The sequence below is a fragment of the Thermobia domestica genome, chromosome 13, assembly GCF_964235325.1.
Source record: "Thermobia domestica chromosome 13, izTheDome1.hap1.1, whole genome shotgun sequence".
In the NCBI taxonomy this organism is placed as follows: domain Eukaryota; kingdom Metazoa; phylum Arthropoda; class Insecta; order Zygentoma; family Lepismatidae; genus Thermobia; species Thermobia domestica.
In genome coordinates this window covers 100,655,787-100,674,206 of record NC_137466.1, presented here as the reverse complement: position 1 = coordinate 100,674,206, position 18,420 = coordinate 100,655,787, and the positions used below count along the sequence as shown (strand labels likewise).

The window sequence follows — 18,420 nt, the reverse complement described above, 5'->3', positions numbered from 1 at the left end:
GCAATTTTCGTAACCGTTGAAAGCTTTGTTCAGTTATTTTTAACAGGAAGTTTATATGCCTAGTTCTAATTTCATCATAATCTATCTTCAGAGATTCATGAGACATACTCTTCTTGAGATAAATATTAACCACCCTCTTAAATCCTTACTTACTCCTTGCCTTTATGACAAAATGAGGTTTTCTGTACGAATTTCACGTTTCTTGCTGTAGTAGGATGAATGGCTTAGTTGATCAGAGAATCAGTTTTAGTATTTAAATATAATAGTATAGATTATCGGATTTGCAAAAATGTAATTTCTTTCGGTTTTAGGGAAAAACCCTAGATAATATCAGGTTTCAAAATTGTCGACAACATAATCTACTTCATTCCAATATGCAACCCATTTCGCTTCTTCCGTTTGTGACATACTGGATAAGCATACTGAACAAAACAACATACTTTGAAAGAAATACAAGGACGTGTCAATGTTCGGTTCGGTAATGTTGATCAGGATTTCCGTCAAAGATTATTAAAGACATACTGCCCGTTTAAAACACCTTATAAATAACGTACCTATGTGCGTAGAAATCTTTGCAGGTGTGTGCGTCCACGATTTTCTGTGCAGTGTGCGTCTATAATTTTCTGTGCAAACTTTCCTCACAATAAATATAAGGTAAACAAGAAAGTTCTGTTGTCTTTTGTGGAGGTCTGTGTTCATTTGGCCCTCACACCGTGAGTTAAATGCGAATGGAGATAAGGCGAAGGTCAGTTGTTGGTGTGAGTGTATCCAACATACTGTGAGAGTAAGCATTATTTTATGCAGTCGTTGATCGAATATTTCGCCCGAGTATTAACGAAGAAACAAGTTATCACTAGAATAATAGCTTCTTTCACCGCTAACAACACATAGACTAAAATTCAAACAACAACTTTGAATTTGCAAATAAAGTAAAGCTTCAGCATCATTTGAACTGAAAAAGAACACAAGAACAATAAAATGCGTATTCAATGTATTATACCATGCATGACACATCAAAGCTGCACGAGGAAACGATACTTGATCAAACTAACGCACTCCGATATTCATAAAAAGAATATTATATTTTCAAATTTTCACATATTTACATTTCACTATGACAGAAGAACAAATTTACGGTACTACAATGTATGGATAGCCAACTCGAGTAATATTAGTGACAGATACATATTATGATGAAATTGACTTGGAATTGTTACTAGCAGCGTTGTATACGTAGCTTCTTTCAATTACATGTCTAGCGCCCAAGTGACTATGTGAACCATGACTTAGCAAATGTATACTCAGAATAACTTACACTGTGTCCCCGTTATACGCAAGTATGAACGACAAGTATTTCCAGGGTTCTTCAGGTAAACGCATCTCTTTAGAACTTTATCTGTCAGCTGTTCGGGGGCCATTTATGATAAACTTATTTGTGCATTATTTTTGTGTTCCCAATCGCAGACAATTTAATCATTTTATTTTAAAGGTTGCTATTTCTTCGTGCATAGCGTAACTGTTCGTTGTATGTTCTCGTAACATGTTTACCCTGTCGTCGGCCTTGGTCGTCGCCAGCAGCCAATCACAGTCCTGCCTGTAGTTACGTCAACCTGGTATGTGGGACTCACGTGAACAGAAGAGACAAAGTGTGTGCATGATGCAATAGTCACTTGGGCACCGGACACGTAATTGAAAGAAGCTACGTATGCAACGCTGCTAGTAACAATTCCAAGTCAATTTCATCATAATATGTATCTGTCAGTAATATTACTCGAGTTAGTCACCCATACATTGTAGTACCGTAAATTTGTTCTCCTGTCATAAGTGAAATGTAAGTATGTGAAAACTTGAAAGTATAATATTCTTTTTATGAATATCGGAGTGCGTTAGTTTGATCAAGTATCGTTGCCTCGTGCAGCTTTGATGTGTTATGCATGGTATAATACATTGATACACATTTTATTGTTCTTGTGTTCTTTTTCAGTTCAAATGATGCTGAAGCTTTACTTTATTTGCAAATTCAAAGTTGTTGTTTGAATTTTTGTCTATATGTCGTTAGCGGTGAAAAAGCTATTACTCTAGTGATAACATGTTTCTTCGTTAATACTCGGGCGAAATATTCGATCAATGACTACATAAAGTAATGTTTACTCTATCTGGATTTCTATCCTATGGAGTAAACATCACAATACTACCTGGGTGTGACTGTTCAGATACACCGCGAACTTGAGTAAGGACAGAGTGAACATAAGACCTCCACAGAGCGTCATAAGGGTGTGTATACTGTATGAGTTCAAACTAGAGTCAAACGCTGCTGCAGCGGGTCGAAAGATATGCCAGGCCTTTGGTGAGGATGTCGTGACTACGTGGACAGTGAAGCGGTGGTTTAACAAGTTTAAGGATGGTGACGAAACTTTCGAAGACGCATCACGTGCCGGAAGACCAACACATGTACAAAATAAAGATCTTCAGGCAGCAATTGAGGCGAAAAGTGGCCAGGCATGTGAGTAACTTGGTATACAATTCAGTGTGAGTGGAGAAACCATTCAGCAGCACCTCCATTACCTTGGGAAACACTACAAGTTAGGTTGATGGGTCCCACATGATTTGATTCCAGGCTAGAAGGCAACGCGAGCAGACCCTGTGATTCTTTCCTGTCTCCTCTGAGGAAGGAGCCATTTCTGGACAGAATATTGACATGTGATGAGAAGTGGGTCCTGTACAAAGCTCCACGGCGCCGTCATCATTGGGTAGCATCCCATGAACCGGTTCCAACCGAAATCAACACTGCACCAGGTTCTCCTCTGTGTTTGGTGGACTGCTCGCAGCATCGTGCATCGGGAACTGCTACCAGCTGGTCAGAGTATCAATGCAATTGTGTACTGTCAGCAGTTGAGCCGTGTTTAAGAAAAACTCAAACTCTCGAGCCAGCACTTCTGAATCGCAAAGGGGTCCTCCTGTTAATCGCAAAGGATAATGATAAGCCCCATGCGGCTAGGATGGCCAGCGTCACCATTCTACACCTTGGATGGGAAACACTATTGCATCCGCCATACTTCCCGGACATTGCACCGTCCGATTATCACCTGTTTTATTTGTTGGACAATCACCTTAGAGGACGCCAGTTCAAATCCCTAGTAGAGGTGCAAAATGCACTTGGATACCTTCTTCGCTTTATGGCCCACAAAGTTCTACTGCGATGGAATCCATGGCCTTCCAGAACGTTGGCAGAAGGTTGTCGATGCTGATGGGGATTATTTTTCAGTTTCCAGGTACGTCCTAGATGACATATCGATGTTCGAAGGAGGTGGGTGAAAAAGCGACAGAACTTTCTTGGTTACTTTATATATAGCTATCACTTTCTCGCATTAGAGAAGGGAAGAATCACTCCATTTCATGCAAAACATTAATTAACGGAACAAAATGAAAATAAATTAATTATTATTTGATTTTTCACTCTTTGCCTAATCTTTTTCGCTACTGAGCAGCTCTCGAAAATCTAAATGTGATTGTAGGTAATATATAATTATGCTGAGATTCAATGGAGACATCAGTGAAAGCTTCATTAAAATTGGTCCACTAGTTTCTTAAGTCAAACATACATTTATACACCACCTGTTTTAAAGTTTTATTACTATAAATCACTTCACTTCACGTAAATCACTAATATACTTATAATATAAGAAACGAAAAATCTGAACTTAAGAGACACGAACCTCGAACTCCGCTTGCTGAGTGGTTCCTTTAACCAACTAAACTACCATCGATAAGCCAGATTTTCTGTAGTTTGGTGTTTTATTTGTTCAGATATTTGCCGTGTTATTACATCGTTGTTATATATTTTCAGGGACTTAAAGAGCATTTAAAAAAATAAATTAAAAATTCCAATAATGAGCACGTGTATTGTGAAAAATCAAGGATATGAAGTTGCAGCATCATATAGTAATTTTTTTTACATCATCGGTACGTTAACTAGTTGGAGAAAACGATGTGAGTGAATGATTGTGAAATATTGGAAATAGGAATACATCTTGAAAACCTGTTTCTGCATCGCGCATCTAAGGTGTGCTCAGTAGGAATACTATACGTGATGGAATCAGCATGTTGTAGTTTTGATACATATTTAGAATAAAAGTGAGAGACCGGTGAAGATCGACCACTGTAATGGAAACTGATGCTGGTAGTCTGTACTGTAGTTATATACATTAGTGTATCGGAATTAAAAAAAAAAAAAATAAATAAATAAATAAAAGGTACGGGCCGCCGTACAAAATTTCCTCGCTTCTATTTCTTAAGTTAAATAATGTGCTGGTACAGTTATTACTGTTAACATTTATTTAAGAAATGCGAACAAAATTGTAACAGGCGTTTTCGGAAACTTCGCCCGAAGAAAGCTACTCGTATTATTAGAACGCCTTTTCTGAATTCTTCAGAAAGAAACGGATTATACGATATTCACGGTTTAATAACATGATGTCAAAATGTACGAGGGTTGGAACTTTAATGGTGACAACTATTTATTTACAACTAATACAAAGCTTTACAGTACTTCAGCTACCAGCATCGTGTATAACCCGTTGACAGTGATGTGGAGATCGTTGGATACCTGCAGCAGAATTTGTTGCGTTGAAAGTTCTAATAAGCCGGTCTACTGCCTGAAGAATCACTTGAACAGTTCTGAAACAAATGCCACGAAGAGGTCCCTTCATCTCGGGGATCAAGTCAAAAGTACAAGTCCGGGAAGAACGGTGACGTATCTCATTTTTCACCTTCCATCGATCGAATAAATCAGTCACACCTTGTGATGTACTGTATGTGCTAGAGCGTTGTCCAGAAAAATATTGGTTTGCTTCTGCAAAAAGCGTCGTCGCTTCTTTCGCAATGCTGGTCGCAAGTTATGTTCCAGACAGGAACAGAAGTACTGCGCATTGACAATCTGATGTCGGGGAACGGTATGCGTTAGGATTACACTATCTCAGTCGTACATGAGAATCATTATAATTTTCACATTGCTGGGATTCTCACAAACTTCGGATTTTCGTGGTGACTCATAATGACGCCATTCGTTTGACTGCCGTTTCGATTGTGGTTCGTACCATTTGACTTAAATTTCATCCAGCGTAATGGTGGCATAAGAAAGCCCCTCCTTCCCGCTCGTAGTGTTCCAAGTGGGTATGAGCAGCGCCATTTCCAAAATTCCGTCAACTCATGCGGAACTCATCGTTATGTAATTTTTTCTCGTACTCAAGCTTTCCTTTAGAATGTGAGGGACAGTTGTGCGCGTTAACTCTGTCTCTTGGGCCAGCTCACGAACAGTATGGTGTCGATCAGTACCCAGTAACATGAAACACCATTCAGGTCTTCTTCATTGCCACGGGACGACCAGGCCGTTGCATATCGTTCACATTTTGGAGTCCTCTCTTGAAAGCTCATACTCCTCTTGCCACTGTTCTATAAGGCAATGCAGATTCCTCTGAAGCCTCTTGAAGACATTGACGACACTCTCGTGCTGTACGGCCTCTAGCACATTCATTTAAAAAAAACTTCGTTGTTCTTGTTTCGAAAACATCTTAATAACCTTGCCTTACACAGCTCGCGTACGTGTGTATGTGTAATATAGACCGACCGCTGCACGAGGCTCTATTCCTCTCGTTTACTACCCTTGCGTGTGACATCGGAAGGGAGAGTCTACTTGCGCTGAGGTAATGTAGGAATGTAACTAACATTATTTGATTCCATTGCTTGGCGCCTCTAAAGCAGTGCTGCCCTATTAATGTTCCAATCCTCGTATAGTCAATCAATAGAGTAATTTTCTAGAAAGTCGTCTAAATAAAACACACTCACAATAGTAAACAATAGTAAACCTTTCTGAAGCTTTGAGAGAAAATGAAGGATGAAAATTTTAGGATTGTTAATACAACATTTATCAAATATACACGTAATAGTTAGAACAGGTAAACTATGCCTTCAAACTTTTCCCAATAAAAATGACATGCTACGCGTCTAGTCTACAAATGTAATGGTTCGAAAAAGTTCACCCCTACGAGTCAACTTTTTTAATACTCACTTTCCAATCAATCAGCCTAATTTTTTGAAGGCTGGAAGAAAATTTAGAAGTATAGAAACCTGAATTTTAGACCTGGTATGTCTAATAGTATTGGCCTCTAGGCATGTTTACATACATCGGGACAAACGAATGAATAGAGAGAAGAACAGGAATCCAAAATTCACTTTTGCAGCTCATAAAAGCCATGACGAGTGCTTTTTTATTTATTTATTTATTTTAATTTTTTTACGACTACATACAGTACTTTCTTCTCTCTAATAGTCACTCGAAAGGATAACTACTAACATCGAATAGATTTTTGAATAAAATTTTAAGCTCATAATTGGAATAGTTGTCTTATTATGACATAGTCTACTCATTTATATACCTAGGTAGAATTGGCGATTACTTTCGGTATTCTCAAATGTACATTTACGTAACATGCTTTACAAAACAGAATATTAAGTAATTCTGTTCGCAAGAACATCAATTTAATTATCAATGGTGAGGCAGCTTCAAATCCATGTAGAAAAATATACGTATATTTTTCCACAAGCTTTTATTTTGGTAAGTCACTCTACTTCTCAAACACACTACAAAAATCCTTCACTTAACAATAACATGAAATTCTTTTGCTGGATTATTACGTGTATTGACCAGATCCAATAAAATTCAAAATAGAACTAAAAACTAAAACTAGAACAGATTGACATTATTAAGGTTTTACCTGCAGGTTCTAATAAGTAACCAACGGGTGTCAGCTGGACTCCTTCGACGGTCCAGTCCGTATGAGTAACCCTGAATACTTGGCAGCTAGGAAGTTTATGAATATTACTATACACAGCCACAAACATCGTACATTCCTGTGAATAGGAACAAGGTAAAAGACCATTAATACACGCCAGAAAAGTTAAAATGAAATATCTAACGTCCCACGATTATGCTTTAAAGGAGACGGATGATTAATGAAAGTTGATAACTAGAGACCGGATGTTAGGCAAAATGCCTATTCTGTAATATTACAGTTATGATAAAAAATGAAGTTATAAAGATTATATGGGAGGTTATAGTTTCAATTTAAGCCAATTTTATTTTGCCTATTTCGCCCGTTCCTGCCTAAATAATTGTTTTAGTGCCTATTGTTGCCTATTCTATCCATTTTCTTTAGAATAAGACTTAATTGGAAAAAATACATAATTTAGTATTTCAAGAAAGGGCACTGCCTCTTCCGAGAAAAAGTGCTGTTTGTAGTAATAAGATGCCGTAAAATTTTGTACTGTTATGTGTACTGATAAGGTGCTGTAAAACTTTGGACTGCTGTGTGTACTGATCAAGTGCTGTACAACTTGTTGTGTGTACTTATAAAGTATATAAAATTTGGACTGTTATGTGTAGTGATAAAGTGCTGTATAGAATGTATTTACCAGATATACATAGAATGCACGTCAAGCTTTGTTTTTTTTACGTGAACAAACAGGTATGCTTCTATATTCTTTGAACATTATTATGACTTGAATTAATTTTTAAATTGCATTGAGTATTTATCTTATATCGAGTAATTTTAGTACCTATATTTTAAATTTTAAGTGCCTATTTGCCTGCCTATTTTCCAGCTTTTTAATGGCTAAACATCCGGTCTCTATTGATGACTATGAAACAAGTGGTGGAATGAGACGGTAAGAGGAAATAAATAATGAGAAACCCACGAACACGATGATGACCACTAAATATATAGTCAAGTCTTCGGTTCTTACTTTTCTTTTATAACCGTAATGCTTAATTATTCACCATTTTTAAAAGAATTAAACATGGGGAAAAGAATAATTGGTTACAAATGACACTCCTGTCCCGCGAAATAGGTGAATATACAACGCATACTGTCATATCAGTGATACGTGTGGAAAAAATGGATACAAGAGAACCGTACATAACGACAGGGGGGCCGCGGAATGACAGACATCATGGACGTGATGGACCATATAGACTCGTCCACAGTATTATCTCGACACTGAAGCCGGTAACTCGGTAAGGGCTGTAACATGTCTGCCAGTCTGCGTCAATGGTTCGAAACATCCGCTGAACGCTGGACTGGCGGTACGTATGTTTTTACGTTGGCTTCCGTTAACCCAAAACCACAAATGTCTCAAGCTACAATGGGCTCATGAACACCGTTGTTGACATGTCGAGTGGAAGACGGGCGTGTTTTCGAATGATTTCCGCTTCAATTTTCCTGCAATGATGGTCATCGAGTTAGATGCTACCGCAGTAAGCGCAATCTGCCAGAGATCTCGGCTGCTATACATTAATGCCAATTTCACCACTTACCGCTAGAGAAGGAAATTCTACAATTAGAGGTCATACGCTTCCTTCAGACAACTCAGGACGTTACATTTCGCCAAGACAATGCCCATCTTTATATATATATATATACATATATCTCTGAATATGCAATTCTTCTTTAAGGAACGACTAATACCGTTGATTGCCTACAGAATCACCTGATATGTCGCTAACGTTGTTTTAGCAAAGTGAAAAAACATGCTTTCATATTGAAAGTAGTTGTGCTACAATTTGAGTCAATACATGGTCTTCAATTTAGGCTTTTGCTTTATGAATGAAAGTGTTTAAAGCGTCGAGAAAATAAATAAATAAATAAATAAATAAATAAATAAATAAAAAAGAAAAGAAATGAAACCTATGTCTTACGTTCCACGCTTATGCTGGCTAGCTAAAGGAGACGATGACGATGAGAATGAATGAGATTGTGGAAAGAAGAAATTTAACACAACGTCAACGGTGCCGCGAACATGGAACATGGACCACTAATGACTAGAAATGTATTATAAGATCAGATGAGGGTTACCAATCAGGATAGGGTTACCAATCAAATTAACAAATTGAATTAATGGCTTTTTCATGGTTTTTACGGCCTAAACGTTTCAATTTCATGGACGGAAACTTTATACGATCAAGGAAAACGTAACCCGGACAAAAGCATGAAACAACCAGGAAAAAACTTAGGAATAATTAGGCAACAAAATTAAAATTTATTATGTATATTTCCAATATATTATGTATATCATGTATATTGGCTAGATGTGGCCTCTGCCCCCAGACCTCCGCATTTGCATCAACAGTGAATTTCGTACATTTGCTATTAATATTTTCTGAATTTACTCAGCTCGGGACTTAGCCTTCAGACTCACGCCTTTGCTCCGCCTACAACTTCGCATCTCTTAAACCCACAGTTCTATCGAATTTCAAGTTTCTTTTCCTATTTCAACTATCTAAAGAGATAAAATTTTATATCCCATAAAACGCCTTCTAATGACATGAGAATTTCTTCCTTTCCCCTTTAGACCCATTAAAAAATAAAAATATTCAATTTGGCAATTTTCCTCTGGGTTAATCCCGGAAAGCTACAATCATGTCAAATTTCATCATTCTAATCCTGCTGGAAATGTCTTAACATTTTGGGCTGTAGAAGATGTCTCATACAAATAACATGGAAAAGATTTTTCTGTTCGCCCCAATAAAACCACTCTAAACTTAGAAATTTTTATTTTTAGTGATTTACTTAGATAACGCTACCGAAAACGTACAAGCATACCGAATTTCAAGTTTTTATTCCAATTCCAGGTACCTAAAATATGAGATTATAGGTCCAAAAAAGGTCCCTTTAAATAACGTGAGGAATTTTTCAACCCACCTTTAGACCCTTAAAAGTTAAAAATATTCACTTTTGGTAATTTTTCTGTGGGTTAGTCCCGAAAAGCTACAATCATGACAAATTTAATCATTGTAGCCCTACAGGAAGTGCCCAATAATTTTGGGGTGTAGAAGATATCCCATATAAATAACATGAGAAAGATTTTCCAATTGCTCATAAAATCATTGTAAAGTTGAAAATTTTTATATAATAACGAGAACGTACAAGCATACCGAATTTCAAGTTGTTATTCCAATTTCAAGTACCTAAAATATGAGGCCCAAAAAAGAATTTCTTAAATAACATTGGGAATTTTTTCATCCCTTCATTAGACTTCCTAAAGCTTAAAAATATTCGCTTTTGGCAATTTTTCTGTTGGTTAGTCCCGAAAAGCTACAACCATGCCAAATTTGAACTTTTCACGTCAACCGGAAGTACCCCTTTATTTTATATCAGTAGGTTCATGTAGTTTTATATATAGTTAGGATCAGCTTTCGGTTAGATGGAGGCTCAGCCCCCAGATCCCTGTTTGCTCGACCTACGGCCTAATTTCTTCTTAAAATATCCTGAACTTGGCCAGCTGGGAGCTTTGTCCCCAGACCCTCGCTTTTGCTTGGCCTACGTCCTCGCACCTCTTAAACCCACAATTCTACCTAATTTCAAGTCTCTTTTCCTATTTTCCCCGCCAAGTGAACTTTGTGGTGGACAAACACCGTGCTCGTGGGTTTTCTCGGGGTTCTCCCGTTTCCTCCCACTTTCTTCATTCCACCATTTCACTCATCTCTCATCATCACCGTCTCCTTTAGCCTAACCGGCATAACCGTGGGACGTAAAACTTAAAGATTTCATTTCATTTTTCTTTTCCTATTTTAACTATTTAAAAGATAAGATCTTGTATCCCAAGAAAATGTCCATTTAAATAACATGGGAATTTCTTCATCCCCCTTTAGACCCCTTAAAAATAAAAATATTTATTTTGGCAAATTTCCTGTGCTTACTCCCGGAAGGCTACTATCATGTCAATTTTTTCATTATTCTAATCCTGTCCGAAGTGCCTAAACATTTTGGGGTGTAGAAGATGTCCCATATAAATAACATGGGAAAGATTTTTCAGTTCTCCATAAAACCACGCTAAACTCAAAAATTTATATTTGTTGCTGATTTACTTAGGTAACGCTAACGAAAACGTACAAGCATAGAATTTCAAGTTTTTATTTCAATTCCAAGTACCTAAAATATGAGATTATAGATCCAAAAAAGGCCCCTTTAAATAACGTGAGGAATTTATCATCTCCCTTCAGATTCCCTAACAATTATAAAAATTCACTTTTGGCAATCTTCCCGTGGGTTAGTCCCGAAAAGCTACAATCATGCCAAATTTAATTACTGTAGCAATACGGGAAGTGCCCAATAATTTTGGGATGTAAAAGGTATCCCATATAAATAACATGAGGAAGATTTTTCAGTTCCCCATGAAACCACCCTAAAGTTGGAAATTTTTATTTTTAGTAATTTATTTAGGTAACGCTAACGAAAACGTACAAGTATACCGAATTTCAAGTTTTATTCCAATTACTTAAAACATGAGATTATAGGTCCAAAAAAGGTCCATTTAAATAACACGAAGAATTTCTTCATCCTTCCCTTTAAACTCCCTAAAGCTAAAACATATTCACTTTTAGCAATTTTCCTGTGGGTTAGTCCCGGAAAGCTATAATCATGCCAAATTTCAACTTTCCATGTCAACCGGAAGTACCTGTTATTTTATGTCAGTTCATGTAGTTTTATATATAGCTAGGATATTTTTTCATCATTTATCTGCGTGATAAAAAGAACGTTATTCAATGCGAATCAATGATTGAAGCTCAGGTATTGGGAAATTATTTACGCTAACAAAGCGTAAGAAATTATTTTGTACAAAGCATGAAGTTCAGGGATGTCTTCAACCATGACCGTATATTTGTAAACAGGTGAAAATGTAATATGTTAACCTAACAGTCAACTACTGAGATCCCAGTGAATGTGCGAACAGTCCTTAATATTCGTGATAATGAAAAGAAGTCACGATGTCAATGTGCTCAGGAGGATTTCTGATTTGAATGGACTGTTGTATAATACAGTCATCCAACACTGTCTTCATCTCTTCATTCACAAACTTGAACTCACAGTCAAGTTGATATAATACAATTGTAAGTGTGTGGGAAGTTTTTCGAGGTAGAGATCTGACTGGAGAGTCCGAATTATAAATGCCCTCTCTTTCGTCAGTTGGCGTGAAACTGGTGCCGTGCTTGCTATTATTACGCTTAGAATCTGAAAATTTAAGTTTTTATACCTCGAGTCTAGAAGCAAAACCGCCAGTATTTCTGAATGTGTCGCAGAATCTATGGACCCATAACAATAGGCGGTGTAAAGCACCAGGACCCCATACCTGCTGTTTGAAGCTCGCACTACTTAATATTGACTATTATTCATTTTATGAATGTGAGATTATAAAATTTCATAAGCAAATATGTTTTTATCCGTCCCCCCCCCCCCCTATCCTTGTTAAAATACAACGTGTTGAAAATGTGATAGAATCTAAAATACAAAGTGTGTACTATTGCAGATAGAATCTTGTTTATCCAAAAATATAAAACGGTATTGAAAACAATTTGTAACTACTTTGTTCTGATTTGAATTACTTTATTCTGTTGTGTGTGTTGGAATTCATAACAACCGACAATACAATTATTGTCAATAATACCCAATAAAATCTTCCACTTCTGATCACCTCCCAGGGTGGTTGGAATTCCCACCCAGAAACAAAAATAAAAAGTTACTGGATTTGGGGGGGGGGGGGGTTAAACTCTAAAAAACCAAAAAACACCGTCAAAAACACTTTAAAACTTGAATTTAAATTATAATCTTAATGAGATCATAATCAGTTTCTTGAATCGTGTTTCTCAGCACACTTCTAGTTTGAGAATTGACTTTAAATGTGTTTGGAAATCCTGTATAATGAATTTTGTTCGCGCTCGATCAAATTCACTGTGTAACGGCGTGGGACAAAGAGCAATGCGGCCATGTTCCCTATTTTTGTAGTACATACTCGCGCGTATTACTATAATCCTATAATAAAATGTCTTTTTCTATGTGTCAGTTAAATGCAAATCGAAAATGCTTCATTTAAGAAAGGATTTCTGCATACTACATTCGGATAATTATATACATACAAACGAAAAAAGTTGCATTAATGGTAATTACCAATGCACAAATCAGGTTCTTTATTATTATTATTATTATTATTATTATTATTATTATTATTATTATTATTATTATTATTATTATTATTTTGTAATAGCATAATTTGAATCAAAGGCAATACAATCATTTCTTTTATAAAAGGAAATTACTAAAAATCACCTCTATTTTTTTAACAGTATATCTGCATAACTACATATACAAACGAAAAATAGTTGCATTAACAAGGAGATCAAGAAACTCCCGAATTCTTCTTCTGTATCTGGTAGAATATGTGACGCACAGTACGATTATAGCATGTTAGAAAGGTCTTTTTATTGTAAAATATACTGTAAGAAAGCAAACTGACAACTGAAAATTATACTTAGAAAAAATATATATATTTCCAACATTTCAGTGTTTAAAAAAATTGGCTTTTTATTTTTTTAAATTCAGTTAACCCTTTTTAAGATTCTTGCATTTTTTAAAGGAAAATATTGACTCTTAGTTAAGTAGCTACTGCTTCAGTACTATTCACCTGAGTTTCATGGCTGACACGTTATTCTCTTCAGACTAAAAGAAGCTTTCAAATGATACCAAGCGTATGTGTGGATCATATAAGAGAAAGGGAATTTGCGGTAAAATAGGGAAATTTCCCTCCAAAAATCTCTTCTGAAATTTAGTGTCCCCTGGAGTGGACTCAGCTACAGACACCCTAACATAATCTACCCCGAAAAATATTACTGTCTACACATAATGTATGTGTGAATTTTCATTGCAATATCTAGAATAGTTGAGTGGGAAAAATATTAATCAATCCTGTTCGACAACACCTATTCCATATATAAATAAGGAGAAAGTAGGGTATACAAATAAAAGTTTCCAAACACACTATAAATTATCCAAGTACAGGGAGTCCATAAAGTCCTGCAGGAAAGTAAAACTCTATAACTTGGAAACCGTTACGTTTAAATGTATAAATTTTTGGGGTTGGAAGAAGAGAAATTTAAAGTTTTCTTCTGGCCACAATGCTCGATGACGTTTGCGCTGGTAATCACGTGACTTAAGATGGCGTCTATTAAAGAAAAGGTACAATTGGGGCATGCCTTGGGTTCTGCTTCGGACAGTTTGTATTGTCGTTGTGTTTTGTGGTTTGCGGAATTAAAATCTTGCGTTTCAGTGCGGAGAAAATTCCAAACAACGTATGGGAAAACACCCCCGGCAGAAACAAGTATTAAGAAGTTCAAAGAAACGGAAAGTTTGTCAGATATACCACGCAGTGGAAGGCCAGGAACGAGTGACGATGTGATTCACACGTTGCAGGACAGCGTAGCCAGGAGTCCAATGAAGTCGCTTAAACGTAGGTCATTGGAACTGGGAATACCGAAGTCAACGTTACACAAGATCGTACGCAAGAATTTGAAGGTCCGGCCCTATAAGTTAAAATTTGTGCACGAGCTGAGAGAGAAAGACTGTGACATGAGAATGGAATTCTGTGAGTCAGTGCTTACCCGCTTACAAGAAGATGGTGATCTTCTGTCTCGATTTTTGTTTGAGATGAAGCCACATTTCATGTGTCGGGAAAAGTGAACAGGCACAACTGCCGAATTTGGGGGGTGGGTGGAAAATCCACGTGAATTCGAGGAGCACAAGCGGGGTAGTCCCAAAGTCAATGTGTGGTGTGCTGTTTCAATGGACTACATTATCGGCCCTTTTTTCTTCGAGGAAGAGACGGTAAATGGAAACAATTATCTGAATAGGCTACAGACATTCCTTTTGCCAGAACTTACTAAGTCAGGCATCCTTAATGAGGTCCACATGCAACAAGATGGGGCACCGCCGAACTATGCCCTTCAAGTTCGACAATTTTTTAACGAAGAACTTAAGGAAAGATTGATTAGCCGAAGAGGACCCACACCTTGGCCTGCAAGATCAACAGGTTTGTCGCCTTGTGATTATTGGCTGTGGGGACACGTGAAGACCAAGGTGTATTCGCAGAAGCCAGCTAATCTGCACGATCTCAAGAACAAAATAACTGATGTGATTTTGAACATTCCAGACGAGCACCGCTAACATGCAATTCTTGGTTTCCCAAAAAGACTGCAAGAGTGTTTGGACGTGAATGGTTCACAATTGGAGGTTTGGCGATGAAGCTTAACTAGCTGAAACAAAACTTTGACCCTTTCTGTAAGTACAACAAAAAGTATTTATTAATACATTACGTAGTTTCCAAGTTATAGAGTTTTACTTTCCTGTAGGACTTTATGGACTCCCTTTACTATGATTAATATGTCATTCTCTTCAGAATGAAACAAACTTTTAAATTGAACCACGCACATATGTTCACAATGGGAAATTTTAGATGAATACGGAAATTTCTCTCCATTTTTCCTTTTTCCTTTTTTAATTTGCTGTTCCTGGAGCAGTTCCTGATAAAAGTATGCAAATATAATCTATCTCGAAAAATACTATGGCCCATACGTAATATTATGACGAGTTTCAATGCGATATCTAGAGTAGTTACAAGGGAAAAATATTTCTCAATCCTGTTTGACAATACGAATAAGATGCTATCGGAGATGCTAACGGGGCCGCGGTGGCTCAGTGGTAGAGCGTTCACCTCTGGTGCTAGGGGTCTCGGGTTCAAACCCTGCTCCCGCCAAGTGAACTTTGTGGTGGACAAACACCGTGTGCGTGGGTTTTCTCGGGGTTCTCCCGTTTCCTCCCACTTTCTTCATTCCACCATTTCATTCATTACTCATCATCACCGTCTCCTTTAGCCTAACCGGCATAACCGTTGGACGTAAAACTCAAAAATTTCATTTCATTTTCGAAGTCAGTAACATTTATCCTTCTAATACACCACGTATTACACTCAAATTACCCACTCAATTACCATTCGGTAATAAAAACAAAACAAACCCACACAAATAGCAGCTAAACAGCAGTCGCTTCTCTTGTTCAGCTTAGAACTAAATCACTTTTTCTCTAAGGAAGGGCATGGGGAGAGAGGAAGGCGAAAAACGCTATATTATTCATCTCTCAATATATGGACCTAAAATACTGACAAACAATACCGCTAATTTTTTTTCTTCCCATTTTTGGGAAGTAAAAACAGAAATATTCTTACGCTACGCATAGTTTCACTCCAAATGTGTATAACAGAACGTGAATACTTCGTTTTACGCGTGATTTCGTTTCAAGTGCAATCACCCTACATCGTCGAACGCAAAGAGCGGGAAATGCATTTTGTTTTTAATGTTATATCCTCTGGATATAAGACAAGAAAATATAGGTTCTGGGGGATGATAATTGATGATACATGTGCGTGAAACAGCGTTTGTACCGGAGGAGTTAATATAGCCGTTTTCTTTCATATCTGGTTCCGGACTTGAGGTACTATCCTAGTATTTGCCTGGCATGTTTTGAAGTAAGTTAAAGAAATCACGGCTGACCCTTGAATCCTGAGTGTAATGGGGATTTTATTCCTATTCCATCTTAAATAGAATTATCCACCTCTTTGTTGCTCTACGTAAATGTCAGTTCCTCCTTTCCAAAAAGTGTGTACAAGAAGATAATGTGCATACTCAATTTAATAAAACCTAATTTTGTCAAATAAAATCTAATTTTATCCAATTAAGCCTACTGGCTTTTATATATATCCTGGATTTTTCACAACCTTGACTGTAGCATTGTCAGTGGAAGAGCGAAAAGACTGGGGGGTCGTCCCTTTCGCTCACATCTCTCCTGCCGTTTTCAGTTGTGATTTTGTTTTGGAGCTCATAGCGCATATGCAGTCAAAATGGTTTCCAAAAGCAGAAATTCTGTGATTATAGTACAAAAAGCTTCTCAATTGAAGTTTGCTATTCCACGTAATGAAAATGTTCCTGATCGGAAGACTATCTTGTAGCGGATCGAGAATTTCCGGACAACAAGTTCTAGCGTTGAAAACAAAATCATCAGCAACCTGAAAGTGCTCGTACGCCTGATAATATTGAACCTGCACACAGTCTGCTTTGCAGTCCCCAAAATGTTCTGCAAGGAAGCATGCTGCAGTTGTTGGGCTTCTTAGAGAAGACTGTAAGAAAAATTTGACAACACCTGCAGTTATTACAAACTGTTTTCAATACCATTTTATATTTTTGAATAAACAATTTTCAATACTTTTGTTTTATTAGCTTTTGAAATGGAGAAGGTTTTATTGGATCACACTGTAGAATAATTAAAGTGTCACAACGATAGCGAAAACGATCATAAATATAGCCCATCATCATGATAATTATCAAAGCTTTATGTGTAATACGTCTTTGTTGAAATCGAACTATGGGTTATTTTGTTTCAATGGTATCATATATTTATGGCTTCCGGAAGGAAAGGGCCGTTGCTCCTATTATTACAGCAATGGACCCCGAGGAGAGAAGGCCACGCAGAACTGACTAAGGTAATAGCCTATACAAATCAATTCAAGGCGGTCCGCTGATATATGGATGACAAAGGGAGTGTCTATCGTGCTTCAAACTTCAACTGTCATCTTCAAAATACCTCACTGGTTGGGGGATTCCATAAATACCCTCCGTAACTGGGGCCCCGAAGAGACTTGTTACGGCACTGATTCGAGACATTTGAACATTTTGGAGTGCCTGAATCCGGTCTTTTCATAAATAAACATTAGTTGAAATACAATGTCTTCAAACCATCGGACCCGAGACAAAGCAACATACGATATTCCGTGATCACCGTGATCAATGACAACTTACGGCAGTCTTGCTTTGGGATTAACGAGTAGTCATACCGTAAAGCTGATCAGTCTCTGTCCTCGAATGAATGTTTTACCATCTTTGCTCCACGTTCTAGTTACTGGAGAGATAGTTATAGAGTTATTAGGGAGTCGAGGCCAGTGTAGTTCAGGAAGTCAACCTGGCTGACATGTCCGTTCTTGCTAAAACTTGAGCTTAAATGTCATCTAGTATGTCACCAATCAGCTTAGTGACCCCAAACTCAATGGATTCGATACTAATACCAGTTATTTTGGATATGTCATTTTTCACCCCTTCTCACTTCCACCCTGATAGGGGCTGAACTTGGGCTTAACTGGCATTGAGTATGTCACTATTCATATCAGCGACCCCGAAAACTATGGATTTGACACTAAAATCGGTCGTTTTCGATTATTTCTACACCACCTCCTTCCAAACCCCTAGAGGTGTTAGGGTTGTCCTGCATCTACAGTACGGCATCGGGAGTATTATTTTTCATCTCAACGACCCCGAAAAATATGAATTCGACATTAATACCGTTTTTTTTTATTTTTATTTTTATTTTTTTTTATTTATTTATTTATTTATTTTTTTTTTTTTTACATGTCGTTACCGTTTTCCCACTCCTTAGAGGTGTCTTATCCCCAATGTATTTGTTTCCAGATTGTAAGTCATAGTCATATGTGCAC

At 37.2% G+C, this 18,420-nt stretch overlaps 1 protein-coding gene across 1 annotated transcript in view; it reads right to left on the bottom strand.

Annotated features, from left to right (window-relative positions):
- LOC145668393 (dipeptidyl peptidase 9) overlaps positions 1–18,420 on the bottom strand; it is a gene marked incomplete in the record, with an annotated part of 122,191 nt that overhangs the window by 48,989 nt on the left and 54,782 nt on the right. The window contains 1 exon segment of the mRNA XM_081736182.1: positions 6,774–6,909. Coding sequence (XP_081592308.1) covers positions 6,774–6,909 — 136 coding nt within the window.